Genomic DNA, 21,755 nt, shown 5'->3' with positions numbered 1-21,755 from the left:
GCCGATGCATTTAATACACATCGTCGTCGCATAATCTAACAACAGGCAAGCAGGCTCACTGCTACATTGATGGATTTAAATATCAAATTATCCAGCGCGTTTGAAGACTTGGCCGACAGCCTTTCTGACCGCTGGGATGGAATCTTCTCACTGCCTTCGGGTCCTCTTAGTGCCAATTGTCTGCCGGGGTCATGGCCTGCTATTAGTGTGTTAAGGTAATGCCAAGCGTCTCCTTTGCAAGTGGCTATGTTTAGAAGAGCGGTCAGTGCCTGCAGGACCTTGAGGACGGAAGAAAATCTTGGCTGACATCTCTTCCTAGTTTTCAACCTGTGGCAGCATTGGCTGACAGTATCAGGCATTTAGAATCTGGTGGTCACTGGCTTTCAATCCTTTGAAGCCGAAGGGTAGTATCAGAATAGGATCGAAGTGAAAATAAGCCTTGTTTCCGGAGGGAGAAAGATAATTATTTTTGTTTAAATCTTGTTAGTCTAATCACAATAAAATTCCTATTAAATATTAAAATATTACTATAATTAACATTTAAATATTTAAAATATATTAAAATGATGTTCTCTATCGAAATGTTCGATTTACATTAGAACATTCACTTTTCACACGACATATTTCAGTTCCAAATGAACTATATTCAGGTGTATATATATATATATTTTAAATATTTAAATGTTAATTATAGTAATATTTTAATATTTAATAGGAATTTTATTGTGATTAGACTAACAAGATTTAAACAAATATATATTTATCACAATATGACGCAACTTTTATCATCTCATGAATAGCGATCATTATTTTGTTAGAAGGTCCCCAGGATTTGCCCGCTCGTCCTTCTGAAGATGATAGACTGAGAGTGAAGATGTTATGATGGTACGAGTACGGAGAAACGGAATATTTATATATATATATATATATTTTTTTTTAAAATGATAATTTTGAACTATAAGTAATTTGGTCGTATTCACGTCAGAGGGGTAATTCTGATTAATTTATGAATCGGGAGTGCTTCGTGCAGTAGCAGTTTGGAACCACCCGGCATTTGAATATCGAGTCCGTACCTCAAAGAAAACACAACACGTCTCCATGACAACATCCAGTTGGTTAACGCTGTTTAAGGAAATAATAACTTTTTATTCTGATGATCATAAGAAACTTGTAATTCATTCTGTGGACAAAACGTACAGACGTTTTTGTTAAAAACAGGTGGTATATATAGTTATTACTGGGCTTTAGAGCGTTCAAATGACTACGTTCGTGAGAAATCTATACCTAAAGAGGGTTAGATTTATATAGATAAAAGACTTACGTGTGATTTGCTCAATAGAGGGTTAAAGGTCAATGTTTGAGGGTCGCCATCGGCCTCTTCAATTTGTAAGACTTCCACAGAATACGTAATGACATCCACGTCGGCCTGCTTCGTGTTCGGGCATTTCATTGGTTACAATTCTCACGTTAGCTTGTAGTCTGAATTGAAATGTAATTAGACGTTTTTGCAGTAAAGTGTTTTGTCGCTGATTTCTGTCGACCTTCCTGTAACAGGAAAATGCTCTTGATTACTGGCGACAAAACCACGTGTTTCGGAATGTATCACCTGCACGACTGAAGTGGAATTGATAATACACCAGTTTCCTACAATCGGTAATAGTAAAATGAAGGATGCATTTTTCATCTAATAATTTTGATATTATACTTCATCTACGTATTATAATAATGATTTTATGTGAAGTTTTCTGCCTCCCCAAAATTGTTTTAATAATTTATTGTTTCCTCTGATTTTGCTGTGTTTCGACAACCTCAGACTTGCTGATAACCTCATCTCCTGACATTTCTGGATTGGAAGTTAAATTTGTGAAGTTCCTCGTTTAGGATTTTCATCTTTCCCTGTTGGATAAGTCATTCGCCTGTTTTCCCCGTCGAGTATTTGCTCTGTTTTCGTGCAGGCTTGTATCTGATTCTGATGTTACATAGAACCTTCTTTCATGTATTTTATCTGCAGCGTTGTAATCTTATTGGACTTTACCCCAAGGACCGCAACTAAGTCACTTGACGGACTTTGTATAAAGAACTTCGCTCTCTCATTCTGGAAGAATCTGTTTCCGACAGATCTTATTCATGCAGCTGTAATCTTACTATCTATAGTTATCAATGGATTGATCTGATATGTATCTGATCTTAGCTTCTGGTTTTGTTACGTTTTCTGAAAATTTATTTTAATTTTTCTGCCAGAAACAAAACGATAGACTGACAACATAGTGCAGGGTCAGTTGAAAAGTTGATAGTTGCTGAGCTGGTCCGAATATTCCATAGAAGTCAGCATTGGATTCTATTTCTAGCCAAACGAATCGAGACCATACCCACCCTTTGCTTCTAAGATCTGTTTTAATAGTATCCTTTCCTCTTTGTCAATGTCTTCTAGGTGGTCACTTTCCTTGAGTTCCCTCCGACTAGAATGCTGAATACGTCCTGCCAATCTGATTCTGCTAAATTTTTGTCATTGAAAATATTATGCGATGAGTGCAGATTATAAAGCTCTTCATTGTGAACTCTTTTTCTATTCTCTGGTTATGTCCGTTCTCTTAGGTCCATATATTTTTAATAGTAATATATTTAAATCTGTAGATCTGACGTTTCGTGCACAAATGGGAGAAATTTACGTGGTCAGAATATCAATTGTCCCTGAAGAAAGAACATTTTGTTGAAACAACTGCGATGTGCAGTTTCATAAATTGGGTCTCGGACCTATTCATAATGTTCTGGGATAAATCCGTGCATTTAAATATTTTGATGTTTTTTTTCTTTCGAATTTACGGTGTTGAAATATACCATTTTAAGGTATTTGGATGTAATCATTACTTTTAATGACGTCAGCAGGGCCAGGGTCCACGTGGACCTTCAGTCCTACATTAACTGATAGTGGATGCCAACACAACGCTGGAGAAATTATATTTAAGAAGTTGTGTGTATCATTGTTTAAAGTTTAAGGTCTTTTAGATTAATCTTGACACTTTAATTGTGACACATAATTGATTATTGTTTCCGATCGAAATCGTCTCTCTCTCTTCCACGTCAGAAAGGGATTCGCTAAACGTGTGCCAGTCAGCTGAAATACGAAGTCTTCGATGTCGTCATATTTGAGGTTCATGTAAAGTGGGATTGATACGGACTGAAGATTGATTTTTTTTTACAATTTTCAGTGAAGATCTATTGTGATGGAATTGAATATGTTTCAAGTATTTCATGAAAGGAACACATCAAATGACTATGTTGTTCTGCACCAATTAGTTTCCAAGGCACAGAAAACATGTAAGACTTGAGGTTCTCACAGCGGTGAGTATGAAGATATCCGTCTTCTGGGTTGTTGCGCTGTGTAGTATGGTCGATGTTAACCAACGTTTCAGAGGTCATACTGCCTCCGTCATCAGGGCGATGAGTATGAAGATTTCTGTCTTCTGGGTTGTTGCGCTGAATAGTCTGGTAGATGTTTACCAACGTTTCAGAGGTCATACTGCCTCCGTCATCAGGGCGATGAGTATGAAGATTTCTGTCTTCTGGGTTGTTGCGCTGTGTAGTCTGGTCGATGTTTACCAACGTTTCGGAGGTCATACTGTCTCCGTCATCAGGGCGATGAGTATGAAGATTTCTGTCTTCTGGGTTGTTGCGCTGTGTAGTCTGGTCGATGTTAACCAACGTTTCGGAGGTCATACTGCCTCCGTCATCAGGGCGATGAGTATGAAGATTTCTGTCTTCTGGGTTGTTGCGCTGTGTAGTCTGGTAGATGTTTACCAACGTTTCGGAGGTCATACTGCCTCCGTCATCAGGGCGATGAGTATGAAGATTTCTGTCTTCTGGGTTGTTGCGCTGTGTAGTCTGGTCGATGTTTACCAACGTTTCGGAGGTCATACTGTCTCCGTCATCAGGGCGATGAGTATGAAGATTTCTGTCTTCTGGGTTGTTGCGCTGTGTAGTCTGGTCGATGTTTACCAACGTTTCAGAGGTCATACTGCCTCCGTCATCAGAGTATGAAGATTTCTGTCTTCTGGGTTCTTGCGCTGTGTAGTCTGGTCGATGTTTAGCAACGTTTCAGAGGTCATACTGCCTCCGTCATCAGAGTATGAAGATTTCCGTCTTCTGGGTTGTTGCGCTGTGTGGTCTGGTCGATGTTAACCAACGTTTCAGAGGTCATACTGCCTCCGTCATCAGGGCGATAACCCAGAAGACGGATATCTTCACAGAAAACATCTTTACCGGTACTCGAACCCGGAACAGCTTTCGCATTTTTGACCTCTGTTCCTGTTATCTCGTCGCCGAAACAAATAATATTGCTCCTGGCGCCATTAGTTTCAGAACTTCAAAAACCATTCTCACCGAGATTCGAACCCGAGACAAGTTTTTTTGGAGTTGTGCCGATCAGTCAGCATCGGGTTGTCATAAACTACCTTGTGACGCTCGGCCATGTTGTGTGTCGTCCTGATGCTCGTCTTTGTTTTTATTTAGAATCTTGTGTTGTCGTCACGACACTGGGTTTCCCGAATCGTATCGCATTAACCAAAGGCTTATTTTCGCTATATTCAGAATATTTCGTCGTCATGATAATAATATCGTATGGTTTAAGTTATGTTGGGTAAGGTTAATCTTATCTTCTTCAGATGCACTTAAAATTTTTATAAATTTATAGGAAAGTCGTCTTCCATGTGCGTAAATTTCATTACATTTGCAAATCTTTCCCTTCATTCATACCGAGATCTTACGATTTTGATAAGATTCTTGGTTATCTTTCGTGATATTCCTTTATTACACGTTCATAATGCTTCATTTACAACCTTTTTAATAATATATCAAAAATTATAATAATTATATGATTAATGTTTAAATCAGTTGACTGATATATTATAAATGCACAGTATTGTAATTATTTTTACTACATTTAAAGAATGCATACATAATCGTATCATATATGTATTACATACAAATGAGGTTATGTGTTTTTATACACTTTTCGCTCCTATGTGGAGCATACGGGCCTCCATTTTAGGAGGTTTCTTGATCTGTTAGAAATATGGTAGGACTCCTTGGATGAGTGATCGGGTCGTCGCAAGGCCTCTACCTGTACACAGGACAACGCGGACAGACATCCATGGCTTGAGTGGGATTCGAACCCACGGTCCCAGCGACCAAGCGACATAAGGCCCACGCCTCAGACCGCGCGGCCACTGTGACCGGCTTATGTACATTTATATGTTTATAATTCTTGCGTAGTATTGGAATGAACTTCGTAAGACACTGAATAAAAATATAAAGAAATAACACGCATTTACGGTCCAGATATTTATACTACAAACTACATGCAAACGTAACATTTTAACAAAGACTAATTTGTTTTAAATAAGTGTTGAATTATATAATCACAGACTGCTAATACATTTTATCTGGCACTCGACTCGAATTATCCATGTGTCGAGTATTCCGAATCTGTTTTCTAACGTCTACCATAATCTTTGAATTTATCCTCAAGATAGTATTTATACTGGTGCTACTACATAAGTATGAATATGCAGTATTTATGTACATAATAGAATTCTTGTAAATTCACATGCATGCAGCTCACTTTGTAATGTTTCGTCAAAAGTAATATTAAGTAACGTAACGTAAGCTGTGCAATGGCTCCTACGTTAAGACAAAAATCTGACAAGTAAATAGGCACGCAGGATTCAAGTCGAATAATGTCAGTTTTGAAGAAAAACGGAAATAAGCATGTTCAAAAAATCTATAAGCGAATCTTGCGCACTGCACAAAAGAATATGTAACGCAACATTAAAATATTATCACAGAATAGTCTGTATCTGAGGCATTTTTAAATCTGACGAATATTTATAAAATACAATAAGAATTTGTGTCCTTACGTAAATAGGGGGTTCAAATATTTCAGTCTGAAACACAGTTTTTAAGTTCATTTGCCTCCCGGTAATTGCGGCCAGTCCGTCAGTGGGTTTGGCTTTCAGACGACGCGACTTCTTCAAACACATTTTTTGTTGATTTCGCACGGTTTCCACGCAACGCATAAAAAGACATACGTAGGCAAGAATTATGTTATAAATACGTTTAAAAGTAATTTCTGTAGACGTGTTCTGAAAAGTATTTGGTGCTTTTCGATAGAAGTAATGATGCATACTGGCCTATTTTAGAATAAAAAAATAGTTTTTGATTGAAATGCACACCTTAATATAGCGTCAAAGTTTCAAATTCCAGTTGAAAAACCACACGTACTCAAATTTTCTGAGTACCTTTTAAAAAACTGTCTCATTACAAAGAAGCCTGAAACACAAAACTATCAGCGCTATCTACATAATGAAATTACTAAGATAGTTCTCTAACACAGATTAATTACACGATTGATTTAAACTAAATCACGTATTTTACAAAAATAGTACGAATACCAAAAAAAATTAAACTTCAATGTCTCACATCTTCAGTTACAGGAACATTATTTTTGCTCAAGCATCTGCAATGCCATTTCCTTCAATTGCACGTAGCCTTTACATGAATGTATTGACAGTAGAACCTTAATTTTTCTAAAGCAAATTGTTAGCGGCCTTCTGCGTACCCCACGCAGTGGTTTATAGGGGCAGGAACCCAATGAAATTATTTACAGAAATGAGTACTTCTCGTGCCAGGTTAAAGGGGAGTAATACCTAAAAGTTAAGGAACAGAAAACAATTTTCAAAAAATGTTTAAATACGATTACAAAGTTTTTACATCGACTTCGGACTAAAGTGGTATTAATTCTGAATTACGGGTATCCGGTCGTAATTTTTGACTCGATATTCCGACACCCAAAACACGGGTCTACAAGTTTGGCCGCATTACTGAATTAAAAAAAAAATTATAAAGGTTCCACTGCGTTCAAAGTATAAATTCTCTAAAACTACAACACTACAGTCACTCGCGTAGAATGTGTAACAAAATATTAAGTGTTAATGTTACACATGCGGACAGTACCAAAATACTGTTTCGCTGATTCATGTGTAACCCCGTTTATGGAGCATCTGGTACGGTCGATTGCCGTGTTAATTACTCATAGCACGCTATTAGAAAACTTGACTAGTTGTTAACTGAACCGCATAATATGAAAAATCTTTGGGCTGAGGCACATACTGAGAAAGTTGATCGTTAACTGAATGAATGCATGCTGTATATTTGAAAATTGATCAGTAATAAAAAACTAATCAAACCTGAATATAATTGTCGGCATCTTTAAATTTCTTATAAAATTTTGGAACTGTTAACAAATTCAGAGAACAGCACAAAAATATTGCGTCTATGCGACATAAGTATGGGAGCCATAAAACTTGTGTTACTCCACAAATATTTTGAAATGAATAGAGAATAGCAAACTACCGAGTTGCGAAGATTATTTTTTAAGGTGAAACTGTTATTATGAATAAATAATACTGACTCGCTAGTGTGGATTCTGTTTTTCTATCTCTTTCAATTTTATGTAGCCCTAGTAAGGCTAATTTTTTTTATTATTATTCCTCTCCTTCCGAAACCCTTCCCCACAGGCACACATCGATCGCGCCGGTTATATAAAGAGATCATTCCTTTAAGACCCTGGCCACACGACCGTACAAAGTACGTCCGTCGCAACGGACGTGGGCGAGGACACCACACGAGCCCAGTGTGATGCGTCAGTTGCCCCAACAGAGCCGGAAGAAGCCGTCGCGTTCTGCGGTCTCGCCCCTTCATAATTCTATGACGGACGATGTGCGTTACAACGGACGTACTTTGTACGGCCGTGTGGCCCCAAGCCTAAAATTACATGTTTCTGTTTCAATGTTTATTGAATATCACTCGACAGATCAAATGGGGTGGTACCCACTGACAAGTAGACTTTTAATATAAGAGTATGCCAGTGTTACCGCAGATGGAGATATTAATAGTCTCCAAAATATCATCAGTACAATTCAAATCTAAAGTTTCACCCCAAAATAGGATCTGTATGAGTACCGAATCAGCACGGAAACCAGAAATCATCTGTTTTAGTCATAAATGTAAGCGACACTTGTAGAATGATCGACGTTCAATGAAATTTTCATCAGTAGAATGCAGTAACTTCTGTCTTGTGGGAGTAAAAACTTTGAATCTCTACAGAAACAATTCTTCTTACCTTCTGATTAGTTTAAACCAAATGGCTAGAAGTGTACACACGTGCAACAGTAAGCCAACGGTACTGACGTAAATCGTGTTATCACTTATGTCGACGTCACGAATGTCCATCTCGTAAAGGAATTTTTCAGGATATTTATAATGGCAGTATAACTGTTCACAAGGCAAGGTGGTTCTGTTCTGGCCATACATGGACACCACGAGACTGTGAAACGCAGCCCGGAAGTAACTGATGTGATACATCCACAGAAAGTAGCTCGGGATGTCATGGTGAAAGATATTAAAACCAAAAGTTGACAGCAGCACCGCAATCGTGGGGCTCAAAAACACGGCAATCTGGAAAAAGAAATATATATATATATATATATATATATATATATATATCATAATCTTAAGAGTTTGCACGTTTAAAATTAATGCAGACTTGCATTTCTTTCTTGTAACGCAGAAGTTCACAAATGTTTATCAGTCCACAAACTGAGGATAATGGGAACGACACGTTCTTCAAGTGCCCGAGCACCGCGGGTCCCAACTTTTTCGTTGGCTCGATCTAGGACTCCTCGGACGGGGGATCGGCCCGTCGCGAGGCCTCTACCCGTACACAGGACAGCACGACGCAGAAAGACGCGGACAGACATCCATGGCTTGAGTGGGATTCGAACCCAAGGTCCCAGTGGCCACTGCGGACCCGCGTCCACAAACTGTCCTGTAAAATTATGTGTGAATGTGCATCTTAAAAATTAATTTTTCCTTGCTCGTTTCATACAACAGTACACGACACAAACACGTACGTGCGCATATAGTCGTAATCACAATATGAAAATTCCTCTTTTATATTTTGTCTTATTTTCAGTACTAAATAGTTTTAATTTCTCTCTTGCATAATTTTTTGAATTTAAAATATTCAAGTACGAGGGTCGCTCATTAAATAATGCCCCACATTTTTTTTCTCAGCCAATAATGAAGATAGAAAAGTGTACTTTTACATGCTTGAGATTTGATGTTTCTCGCGTTCGTGTACGGAGTTTCAAATGAATCCAACCGATGGCGGAGCTGTAGTGAACTGTTAAAATGGCGTCTGTGAACGACTCTCGTTACAAGCAACGAGCTGTAATTGAATTCTTTTTTGCTGAAAAAGAAACTGTGGTGAACATTCATAAACGTTTGTGTGCTGTGTATGGAAGCTGTGCAGTCGATAGGAGCACCGTTGGTCGCTGGGCTAAGAGAGTTAAAGCTTCAGGAAGTGAAGAAACCGAGCTCCGTGATCTGCCGCGCTCTGGGCGTCCTGCCACAGCCACCACTCCAGACATGTTGAACCGCGCGGATGCCATTATTCGTGAGGATCGGCGCATCACAACTCGACAATTGGCCCAACAGCTTTCAGTCAGCAATGGAAGTGTAATTGCAATTATCCGGGCTCTTGCATATTCGAAGGTGTGCGCAAGATGGGTTCCACGAAGTCTCACAGCAGACCACAGGATTCAAAGGAAAACAATTTCTTCTGAATTGTTGGAGTGTTTTGATGCTGAGGGATCATTACAGGTGACGAAACCTGGATACACCACTTTGAGCGGGAGACAAAAAGGCAGTCAATGGATTGGCATCATCCTCAATCACCGAGAAAGAAGAAATTCAAGACAACTCCCTCCGCCGGAAAAGTCATGATGACTGTCTTTTGGGACAGTGATGGGGTCATTCTTGTGGATGTGATGCCAAGAGGTGCGACCATCAATTCAAACGCGTACATCAGGACCCTGAAACCCTCAAGAAGCGTTTCCGACGAGTTCGGCCTCACAAGCATCCAGCAGAAATTTTGCTCCTGCACGACAATGCACGCCCTCACACAAGTCCGAGAACCCGGGAAGAAATCACCAAATTGGGTTGGACGGTGCTGCCCCATCCACCCTCCGACTTCCATCTCTTTGGGCCACTCAAAGATGTTATCCGCGGAACAAGGTTTGAAGATGACGAGAGCGTAATTCAAGCAGTGAGGACATGGCTACGTGCACAGGACAAGAGCTGGTACCGGCAAGGCATGCATGCACTTGTTCCACGCTGGCGTAAAACCGTACAAGTTGATGGGGACTATGTGGAAAAATAGTATGTGTAAAGGAAACATTGATTTATATTGTCACTAAATTTCAGCCATCTTGAATAAATATATTCTGAGGAAAAAAATGTGGGGCATTACTTAATGAGCGACCCTCGTAGAATGTGATTATGATGTCTCTTTTTAATTTTAATACCGTGTCAAGGCATTAAATTTTATGTTTTAAACCATATTTAGAATCCTAGTAATAAATATTTTTGTAAATGAATATTTGTACTGTACAATGCGACGCCGCGTAGCGGTCACCAGCATCTGTCCGTGAATCAGGGAAGTCCGAGAACAATTGCACTATTGCCAATAGTAATCGCAGGTTCTACAACCGATATCTCTCGCCACTCACCTTCAGTGGCGCTATGACACCGATAAAGAACCCAGCAGCTTGAGCGGTGAGCGTCACTGTAACACACACCATGAGGAAGAGAAGGATTCTGTATTCCTCCCACGGCTGTTCCGTGTAAGCGTAGCTGACTGCGATGTAAATGAAGGAACCCAAGATCTGGAAATAAGAATTTCATTTACGGATATCATAAAATGGGTTCCTATTTCGACGAGAAATGTTTGCGATAATTTAATGACATTTGATTTATTTATTTTTAAATTATTTGTTCTAGCAAAAAATTAAATATTAACCATCGTATGATCTCGCCACGCAGTTTTCGCGCTCGTATAATAATTAGTTCTTACCTGGATTGGTATCTCTACCAGTATCACGGCTAAGAAACAAGGCACCAGCGAATACCAGTTATTGAAGTATTCTTTCTTGAGCGTGTTCATCTCCAGTGGAACTGTACAGAAAAAAAAAATGACGAATCTGTAATTTTAATAACAGAGCGAGGAACTCTCGAACTTCAGAACTCGGTTAGTTACTCAAGAAATTATTAAAATATATAATAAAATTCAGGTCAATACACAAAACTTGATTTAAATGTTAAAATTTAAAATTTAAATTTGCGCCATTCATCACTATAAGGATGTTACATTAGAGCGCTTTCATTCACTTCACAACATGTTTCGATGTAATATATCATCTTCAGGTGTTGTCTTTTAAAACTATTTTATATTTTAATGCATGTCTTTCAATATATTCATTATTGTAGCATGTGTTCCGCTGATCCTCCCGTTTTACGCATCTTATGTTTGTTTTGATTATTCTGTAAATAAATGTAATAAAATTTGGGAGTTATTTATTTTATATGCAAATAAGTTTTGGAATATGAACTATATTGTAACAGTAAGAACTCAATAACATACCATAAGTCGTGTTGTGTGGTGTATCACGTCTGCTCGGGTTGACTGTCTGTTCATGGACTGGTTTCGTGTATAATTTTAAATTTTAACATTTAAATTTTAAATTTTAACATCTAAATCAAGTTTTGTGTATTGACCTGAATTTTATTATATATTTTAATCAAAAAACACAAACATGACGCATGTAAACCTTAAACTCAAGAAATTATGTTCGTCGTCAATACTTGGGAGAGTGAATTATGTTAGCGTTCTAGAAGCTGCTGACTTACATGAAACAGTGACCGCCATCGTGCCAGTGTACACGAGGAACAGAGTAGTACCGTACAGATAGACGTAGTTGGCGAACACTGCGTCGGCCTTTGAACCCACTCCTCGATACAGGAATCCAAATACCAGTCCAATAACCAAGTGAGCCCCAATGCGTATCATAAAGTGTTTCTGGAATTAAATGCAAATTTTACAGACCCTCATCCACCGACATCTTAATACTTAAATCATATTAATTTGTATGGCTGCCGTTATTACTAGCAGGATATTAAAAAGGTACAGATGTCGAGAGGCCCGTGACGGCACGATATTCGTACCAGTTTTATTAAAAATCCGTCATTGTGTTCGGACGTTGTCGTTTGGGGCAGGTACGGACGGACATGTGAACTTAGAGATACTATAGTCTGTTCTTCCATATAAGATAATCAGATTTTTTCTAATGTTTGTTTCATTATACAAACATCATATTGGACGTCGTCCATTCTCCGAGGTAATTTTTTTTTTGTAGCGCCTGCACGGATCCTACCTCGGATATTGGACGACGCGCAGAATAACGTTCCAATAAAGTCTAAAAATCAGTGTTTACTTCGTATTTGACCGATTGACCCTATGAAAATAATTCATTTCCTACAGCAATGGAAAAACACGTATCCGTTCCAAATTGACTCGGTTAACGCCGTTCAGGGAAATATTTTTTTCTTCTGTTCTGAAAATCATATTAAAGCCATAAATACCGTCTGTGATTGTTTCAGCAAAAGGTGCATATAATTACCACTTTTTTTTAAGGTTTAACTGGATTCAGACTGTACATTGAAGCATAAGAGGTGCGATCGGAAAGTTTCAAGACTGTGTCAATAGCGGGCGAACCGGATGTAGTACGAGCTTCTGCCGCTAGGGGGTGCGGCCTACATTCATAGTGAATCAGTGTGCCAGCCGGCATCATCGAATTAGCATTTGTTTCTTAGTTACGGGCGTTTTGGTAGTGCATTACACCGACCCTCCTGCGATTTCGGAATGGCGTGTGCATCAAATTTTGCCAAAGACTCGCCAAAACGGCTACGGAAACCTATGAAATGCTAAAGCAAGCATTTGGGGAGTCCGCAATGGGTCGTGCACAAACTTTTGTGTGGCATTCACGTTTTAAAAATGGCCGAACCTCTGTCGATGATGACGAGCGTTCTGGACGACCATCTTCGAGCACAACGCCCGAAAATGTTACGAAGATTCGGCAGGCCATTCACGAAGATCGACGTCGTACCATCAACGACTTGTGCGACATTGTTGGGATAGGCTATGGGACCTGTCAGCTGATTCTAAAGGAAGAACTCCACATGCGACGCATCCTGTCTGAGGACCAGAAGCAGAATCGACTTCTCGTTTGTCAGGAGCTCAAAGATCTTGCAAGAACCGACCCCAACTTTCTTTCTAAGCTCCGTGTGACTTCTTCCTCTTCCCAAAGATGAAAATTCAGCTAAAGGGAAGGAGATTTGAGACGATAGAAGAGATTCAGGCAGAATCGCAGATGGTGCTTGACAGGCTGACAAAGAAAGATTTCCAGGGATGCTTCCAGGCTTGGCAGCGGCGCTGGGATCGTTGTGTTCACTCCCAGGGGATCTACTTCGAGGGTGATGGATGAATTTAATACCTGAGATAAGTGTACGGGTTTTTATAGGCGCAGTCTTGAAACTTTCCGATCGCACCTCGTACAATACGGAAAATGGCACGTAGTTTATCAAACAAAAGAAGATCTTTACTTACATAATTTCTACAGAGTACCATTAGATTCCTGTAATACAGCAATGAGAACTGAGCAAAGAGCGACGCTGAAACTGGGGATTGTTCGCAAATCTCATGAATAGACGAGTCCTCGCTGCTCGCCAGACTTGCCAACTGCAGAGGTGGTTGCCGACAATCCGCGGTCGTTTCTACAAGAACAGAAATAATAACAATCTAAATATATATATATATATATATATATATATATATATATATATATAAGTTTGGTATAATATTGTTTATTAGTGGGGAAATTAGACAACTGGTGAACTTTTTAAGGCGGTGACCAAAATTACATTCTCTGACGCACATCACGCAGTGTGTGTGGGCGGATATTAATCGGCCTCCGCCACTTACCAGAAATAGTTTCAATAACTTCTTCATTTGCTCCAGTTATGATCTTAGGCAACTTCCGCCGCTCGCCAACACTCTTTGCAGCTTCCGCCACCAGGACCGTAACGTCCGCGTCGTACTCTCCAATCGCCACTTCAATTACTGTAAAGCAAAGACAGTCACCACGTGATACCAAAATACAGCAATAAAAATTTGGTACAACACCATTAAGTCTGGCAGAATAATTTCAGAGGTACTTGCTGCCTCCATAATCAGTGTGATGTGTAACATCTCTTTGACAACATTGCGTAATTATGTTTATTTGTAATGGCATCTCCAGGCTGTACTTAAGGACTGCTACGTGCCTTTGAAGTATATAGAACAGGGGTGGGGAACCTGCGGCCCTAAGGCCACATGTGGCCTTCTAGGTCCTTAAGTGCGGCCTTTAAACTGAATCCAAATTTTACAGAACAAATCCTTTTATTTTTATTAACACGTGCTGCAACCAAATATTCAAATGCTTTCCAACAAAAATCAGACACAACAAAGTCATTAAAAGGTTAGTTAACTTTAAAATTAACAAATAGTTTTCGTTTTTTGATATTATTAAGTACATAGTATGAGATGGTAAAGTTGCGTCATATTGTGATATAATAAATATATATTATTTAAATCTTGTCCGTCTAATCACAATAAACTCTTATTAAATATTAAAATATTACAATAATTAACATTTAAAATATTTAAAATATTAAATGATGTTCTTTATCGATAAATATTTTAAATGTTAATTATTGTAATATTTTAATATTTAATAAGAGTTTATTGTGATTAGACGGACAAGATTTAAATAATATATAAGTACATAGTAGTTAGATTTTTACAAAATAATGTACACTTTTGAGTATATCTAATTGAAGTTTCTTGAATGCGGCCTTCCAACACGAAAATGTTCCCCACCCCTGACCTAGGAGAAGGGAGTTACAGCTCCTACTAATTCTTGACGTCATCACCAGATAGGGGTGTGGTCTACATCACGCCTCGATCATGCTTTACCACCAGGGAAAAGACCCCCCAGTGCCCAGACCTGGCCTAAATTCAGAAGGTTAAAAGAAAAATCATTTGCCCCTGCGAGGTTTCAACCCCAGTTGTCCTGTGGTCAGACTCTGTATACTGACTGAGCTACTCCAGATCTTTGGCCGTCCTACTTGTTCACCCCTTATTCCATCTTTGTGTTGAATGCGTATTGCAAAAGAACTTTACTTCACAATGATATGCGTTGGCGTCATTTCTGTATTAAAAAGAACAGTGAATTCTCATGTAAATGTCTGCCCTTGAAAAGGACTTTTAGTACAAAACGGTGTTTTGTGTGTCCAACGTAACCTCATTCTGCTGACTTCCGGTGGGACAGAAGTGTCAATGTGTTTGCTGTGACACGTAGAATAAACATTTTCCATGCTCACTCAGAAAGACCAGCTGATAAATACGAATGTCGTTGATAATCATTTTAATATTATACTTGATTAAGAGTATTAATCTGTGATTTTCCCTTATGTGAGAGACTCAAGTGTCGCTGTTTGCCCTAGGACCACCAAGTCCATTCGGAAGTTTTCGTAGGAAGCTCACACGAAGTGATAATTCAGTTTATCCAAGGACATAACTGAGCTTGGGTGATGCGGTTTAGTAAAGGTTTCCTATACCAGATGTCACCCTTTGTAGGGACAAATGAAGTCTTAAATTTTATTTTATTATAAGAAAAAGTAGCTTACGGTAATCAGCCGGGTTGTGGTAGGCGGGACACGTTAGCCCCATGTCTTTGAAGAAGGGGATAAGCCCCTTGATGCTGCCCTGGTATATGCAATTGCCGTCAGCCACGGCATACAAATGGTCGAACATTTCGAAGAGCAGAGCGCTGGGCTGGTGAATTGTACACACGACGGTACGGCCCTGTTGGGCTAGCAGCTTCAGTAGTGACACACATTGAGAGCACGAGGAACTATCAAGCCCACTGTAATTAAATTAATCCACTTATCAGAGATCAGAAATCATAAGCTTAAATCACATTAAATTAATAAAGACAGAAACAGGACCGTGTAATATTTTACATATTTATTTTTCGAATTTCCGATCTCAACTTTTATTCCGATGTTATCATAATTTTTACTCTATCTTTTAAGCCTTTGACCGGGATGTTAAATCTTATGTGGTACCGCCTGATTCGACTTCTAATGGTTAAGTGAAGTGTTTTCTTCGCGGTACGGTCTGGATTCGTAAATATTATGAAGACGAGCTTCGGCTTCAAAGGGTTAACCAGCTGATTTTCGTAATGGTGAGGTGTAGTGTTTTCTTCGCGGTACGGACTGAATTCATAAATAATATTCAGACGATCTTCGCCTTCAAAGGGTCGTGGTTGCGTTTGTAGACGATAATTTCAAAAGCTTCCGTTTCGAACTTGTCTTTAACAACTTCTGGCAATGACTTAACTCCATGTGTAATATCAGGGCCCCCAGCCTTGAGGACGGAAAAGGTAATCAGTCCGAGGCTACATGAAGGTTGTCTGTGCAGAGCGTGTGTTACTGTTTCTCCCATTAGCCAATTCTAATTAAAGTCCTTCCTTCAGTATAATACAACATTTTTCAATGTTTCATAACCCCAAAGCTCTACTCATTTACTTATATTAATGTTTCAATAATAACATTCAGCACAGACCTTTTTGAGAAGCTGATTGTTGTTCAGCTGGTCAATAACTCTCCCTCATTTTATGGAACTCGAATGTTCATCGCCGCGTACACATCCGGCCCGCCAGTTTTTTTTTATAATAAGGTACATTAATTCACTCCCCACACCATTCCAGTATCTTCTAAGGCCCGTTTTTTAAACTCTGTGGTTTTTCCATTTACGTGTTCTAAATAAAATTTTGTATGCATTTATTTTCTATTTGTATACTGTAGGAAGTAAATGATTCTGTGTGAAAGCCTTAAAATTTAAAAAAAAGTTATAATATGCTGCAATATTTGTAGTCTAAAAATAATTTTTATGCGATGTTTTAAAAACAATTAGTGCAGACAAACAATTTTCCTCCAGTGAAAAAATAGTGGTACTTAATATGGAATACCGCGACTTTAAACTGAGAAACACGCGGCATTAGATATTTATAATCACGTTATTTTCTGCATCTGAACGATTTATACAGTGGTATTCAACCTGGGGTACGCGTACCTCCGGGGGTACGTGAAATTTTAAAAATAATATTATTTTATGACAAACACTGAATAATCAGTAATGTAATTTATTTAATTTATTTTAGAAGTAGATTATATACTACGCATAACTTGAATTATACACCAACAACTTTGGGGGTACAAAGTTGAAGAGAAATTATATCTGAGGGTACGCGAACAAAAAAGGTTGAATACCACTGGTCTATACTGTAGAACAGTGGTATTCAACCTGGGGTACGCGTACCCCCGGGGGTACGCGAAGACATCTGTGGGGGTACGTGACATTTAAAAAATATATATATTATTTTATGATAAACACTGAATAATCAGTAATGTAATTTATTTAATTTATTTTAGATGTAGATTATATAGTATGTATAACTTGAATTATACACCAACAACTTTGGGGGTACAAAGTTGAAGAGAAATTATATCTGGGGGTACGCGAACAAAAAAGGTTGAATACCACTGGTCTATACTGTAGAACAGTGGTATTCAACCTGGGGTAGGCGTACCCCCGGGGGTACGCGAAGACATCTGTGGGGGTACGTGACATTTAAAAAATATATATATTATTTTATGATAAACACTGAATAATCAGTAATGTAATTTATTTAATTTATTTTAGATGTAGATTATATAGTATGTATAACTTGAATTATACACCAACAACTTTGGGGGTACAAAGTTGAAGAGAAATTATATCTGGGGGTACGCGAACAAAAAAGGTTGAATACCACTGGTCTATACTGTAGAACAGTGGTATTCAACCTGGGGTAGGCGTACCCCCGGGGGTACGCGAAGACATCTGTGGGGGTACGTGACATTTAAAAAATATATATATTATTTTATGATAAACACTGAATAATCAGTAATGTAATTTATTTAATTTATTTTAGATGTAGATTATATAGTATGTATAACTTGAATTATACACCAACAACTTTGGGGGTACAAAGTTGAAGAGAAATTATATCTGGGGGTACGCGAACAAAAAAGGTTGAATACCACTGTACTAGTGTAGCGGTACTCCATATATGACACGTTCCTTCTACTCTTATGGGGAAGTGACCGGGATACTCACGTAGTTGGTTCGTCCAGGAAGAGAACGGGAGGGTTGGTGATCAGTTCCAGGGCGATAGACAATCTCTTCTTCTGTCCGCCAGATAGCGATTGGGTTCGAGTCTGCGCATGCTCGACCAATCCCAGCATGTCTAACAAGTCAAAAATCTGCAACATGTGCGAAAAATTTTTTTGTTTGTAGGCCTGCATTTGGACACGGAAGACCATTCGTTGTCTTCGGCCACGTGGACTAACCAGTGACCTTGTCATTGCTATATAATTTATTGTTTGTTTTTTTAACTTTAATGGAGCCTGACCTCGTTGGCAACAGCAGTTACCGGTGTTCGCATACCAACGTTATCAAGTCGTCTTATATATAGTATATACGCAAATATATAATGAATAAATGAAACGCCTGATAAATATATCCTTGTACTTTCGCCGTACGAATCTGGTTCCTATACACCATGCACGTTTTGCGTATGTAATCCGAAATTTATTTTGAGAAATTCTGTAAGCATTTCTACATTCGGTATTAACTACATCTGTTCCGGATCCACATTTTGCCTTGACATCACAAAGGATCGCCACGGTGGTCTAGCGGTCAGAACGCTGGCCTTGTAATCCTGGGGTCTCGGGTTCGATTCCCGGCGGTGCCCGAATTTATAACTTGTGTTGGGCAAGGCCGTGGTCTAGGCAACACGGAGTTTTCCTCCGTGGCATCCCAACAATTACTCCATTCACACACAGAAGAAGGCAATGGCAAACCACTTCTGGATCATCTGCCAAGAACGTATATGAACAGGTCCCAGTCCGAGAAAAGGATGGAAGGATCCTGTTCATATGGACCTGTCGGCAGACAGAACACTAAATAATAATAATATGAGGTGGTCTAGCGGTTAGAACGCTGGCCTTGTAATCCTGGGGTCTCGGGTTCGATTCCCGGCGGTGCCCGAATTTATAACTTGTGTTGGGCAAGGCCGTGGTCTAGGCAACACGGAGTTTTCCTCCGTGGCATCCCAACAATTACTCCATTCACACACAGAAGAAGGCAATGGCAAACCACTTCTGGATCATCTGCCAAGAACGTATATGAACAGGTCCCAGTCCGAGAAAAGGATGGAAGGATCCTGTTCATATGGACCTGTCGTCAGACAGAACACTAAATAATAATAAGATGAGGTGGTCTAGCGGTTAGAACGCTGGCCTTGTAATCCTGGGGTCGCGGGTTCGATTCCCGGCGGTGCCCGAATTTATAACTTGTCATGGGCAAGGCCGTGGTCTAGGCAACACGGAGTTTTCCTCCGTGGCATCCCAACAATTACTCCATTCACACACAGAAGAAGGCAATGGCAAACCACTTCTGGATCATCTTCCAAGAACGTATATGAACAGGTCCCAGTCCGAGAAAAGGATGGAAGGATCCTGTTCATATGGACCTGTCGTCAGACAGAACACTAAATAATAATAATAATCACAAAGGGTTCTTACGCAGGGCACAGTTTGAATCGTGTGAGATTTGAGGTTCTCAGGGCGGCGAGAATGTTGTGGGTTGTGACGCCATGTATACGAAGTAGGTACCAACGTCTCGGAGTACTGAAGGTGGAGGAAATATGTTCCTTCCAAACCCAGAAAATCAACATGAGTTTCTTCATATTAGCTGTCTTTTACCAAATAACTACACTTACAACACTCCATTGCCGGTTAGTCTAATTAGCATAGATGTTTTAACTGACTTCCTGTTGTAAGTTTGTTCAAGGTTATTTTCATGGTACATGCTTTTCAAACTACGTTACTTATTTACCAATTTCATAGGAAACCTGTTTACATTGTACTTTCAAAGCAAATTCACACGCGTTAAACCAGGGGATGCGATGAGGTATGAAGGACAGGCCGTGAAATGTTCTAATTTAGTAACTGCTGCGTGTTTACTGTTTTTCAAGACGAGCTGCCTAAAGACCTTTTTGTCGTGAGTGTTGCTGTTTCTGAAGGGGTAAAGTTGTGAGAAACCGAATTCGCTATATATTTTTTTTTTTTGTAAACACATTTGTCACTTCGAAGGGCACGTGACCCGTGACCTCATTCATAAATTGTGGGAGGAATAAGCAAGTCAGAATTTTTTGAGCTTACAAGAATCTAATTAGGATTTGAAGTTTTCACTGAGGCTCTCCTCTGGGCTTCGCCGCCTTGTAGAAGTTTGTCGACGTTTCATATATCACTGCTGCCTCCATCACCAAGGCCCTGACGATGAAACGTCAGCAAACTTCTGCCAGACTGCAGATAAAGGTGGCGACTGACTTGTAACATTTGCCTGTAATGTAACGTGTTACAAATCGAGCATTACACAAGTGAAGACAGCGAACGGAGCCGCTCGATGCGAGCCGCTCACGCTCGCGGGCGCTCCATCGTGTTGTCGGTTTTTTTCGCGAATCCCTTTGCGTGTTACGTTACAAGTCAGTCAGTCAGTCGAGCGGCGTCGTAACGAGCATTCACGAGTTCTTTAGATAAGAGTAGCGTATTAAATGGAACAAAGATAACACAACCTCCACGTCCGATATATTGAATGAAACGAATGGAGCACACACGAGCACAGTCGAGCCGAGCGTTCAAAACGAGCATTCGATACGCCACACCAGTTGTGGTGTAATGTAACATGCTCGCCGCGAATGTTACATTACGAGTAAATGTTACAAGTCAGTCGCCACCTTAAGACTTCGTGCTCGCTAGAACCTCAGATGTCAGTCATTACATGAACTAATGGCGTGCTTGATGACTTCACTTGCGGGTAACGGGAAACTGCCCTCCCAATACGTCGCGTGTACTGACTGACGAAGTCCGCTCGCTGTGCAGTCGAAACCTTCGACCGACGGACAGTTAGTGTACGCTCTCACTCCTTCCTTCCTTCCTACCTGTTTCTTTTTCTGGTTGTGTGATGTGAGGTAGCCGAGTCTCAGGTGTGCCACCAAGGTCATGGCCTCCAAAACGGTGAGTGCCGGTCGCAGGGCATCGTCCTGCATGATGTAGCAAGACAGTCGCGAGAAATTCTCCCTGGGGTCCTTACTTCTGTCCCGGCCGTTCACCTTTACCGTCCCATCCACTCCGCGTATCCTTAGAACATGAGGAACTTAATTGAATAAAAATTTCCTTGGATATTATCCATCGTCTAGTAAATATAAAACGTAAAACGACATTTCGGAGATGGGACTTTATCTCCGTCTTCAGGTTCATGCACAGTCCGAAGATAGGGATTAGCTCTATCTAGTGGGCCCAACTGTGTAGGAACCTGAAGACGGAGATAGAGTCCCATCTCCGAAACGTCGTTTTACGTTTTATATTTACTAGACGATGGATAATATCCAAGTAAATTTTTATTCAATTGACTCTTCGCCATCGTCAAGAAGTTTTAGATTTGATGAGGAACTTAATTAAGTGTTCGGTTGTCACTATCAGTGATCATCGCCCTGATGATGGAAGCTGTAAGCACATCTGAAACGTCAGTACATTACGAGACTACACGACGCAACATCACACAAGACAGCCATCTTCCGAGTTCTTGGACT

At 39.7% G+C, this 21,755-nt stretch overlaps 2 protein-coding genes across 7 annotated transcripts in view; one reads left to right on the top strand and one right to left on the bottom strand.

Annotated features, from left to right (window-relative positions):
• The window catches only part of Trim9 (E3 ubiquitin-protein ligase Trim9), a 260,942-nt gene that overhangs the window by 191,472 nt on the left and 47,715 nt on the right, over nucleotides 1-21,755 (top strand). The gene's annotated exons all lie outside the window — the stretch shown is intronic.
• LOC110839597 (ATP-binding cassette sub-family G member 1) overlaps nucleotides 4,917-21,755 on the bottom strand; it is a 48,053-nt gene continuing 31,214 nt past the window's right edge. For all 5 annotated transcript variants that reach the window (XM_022083962.2, XM_087347073.1, XM_087347072.1 and 2 more), the window contains 9 exons: nucleotides 21,105-21,303; nucleotides 18,218-18,363; nucleotides 15,682-15,920; nucleotides 13,937-14,074; nucleotides 13,562-13,728; nucleotides 11,806-11,974; nucleotides 10,973-11,073; nucleotides 10,629-10,784; nucleotides 4,917-8,514 (listed from right to left, as the gene is read on the bottom strand). In XM_022083962.2, coding sequence (XP_021939654.1) covers nucleotides 8,176-8,514; nucleotides 10,629-10,784; nucleotides 10,973-11,073; nucleotides 11,806-11,974; nucleotides 13,562-13,728; nucleotides 13,937-14,074; nucleotides 15,682-15,920; nucleotides 18,218-18,363; nucleotides 21,105-21,303 — 1,654 coding nt within the window. In that variant the 3' untranslated portion in view covers nucleotides 4,917-8,175. The remainder of the gene's footprint in view (nucleotides 8,515-10,628; nucleotides 10,785-10,972; nucleotides 11,074-11,805; nucleotides 11,975-13,561; nucleotides 13,729-13,936; nucleotides 14,075-15,681; nucleotides 15,921-18,217; nucleotides 18,364-21,104; nucleotides 21,304-21,755) is intronic.

Source organism: Zootermopsis nevadensis, unplaced genomic scaffold, assembly GCF_977971745.1.
Source record: "Zootermopsis nevadensis isolate Lab colony 2312 unplaced genomic scaffold, Znev_1.0 Znev_ptg000011l, whole genome shotgun sequence".
Classification (NCBI taxonomy): domain Eukaryota; kingdom Metazoa; phylum Arthropoda; class Insecta; order Blattodea; family Termopsidae; genus Zootermopsis; species Zootermopsis nevadensis.
This window is presented reverse-complemented; position numbering and strand designations above follow the sequence as displayed.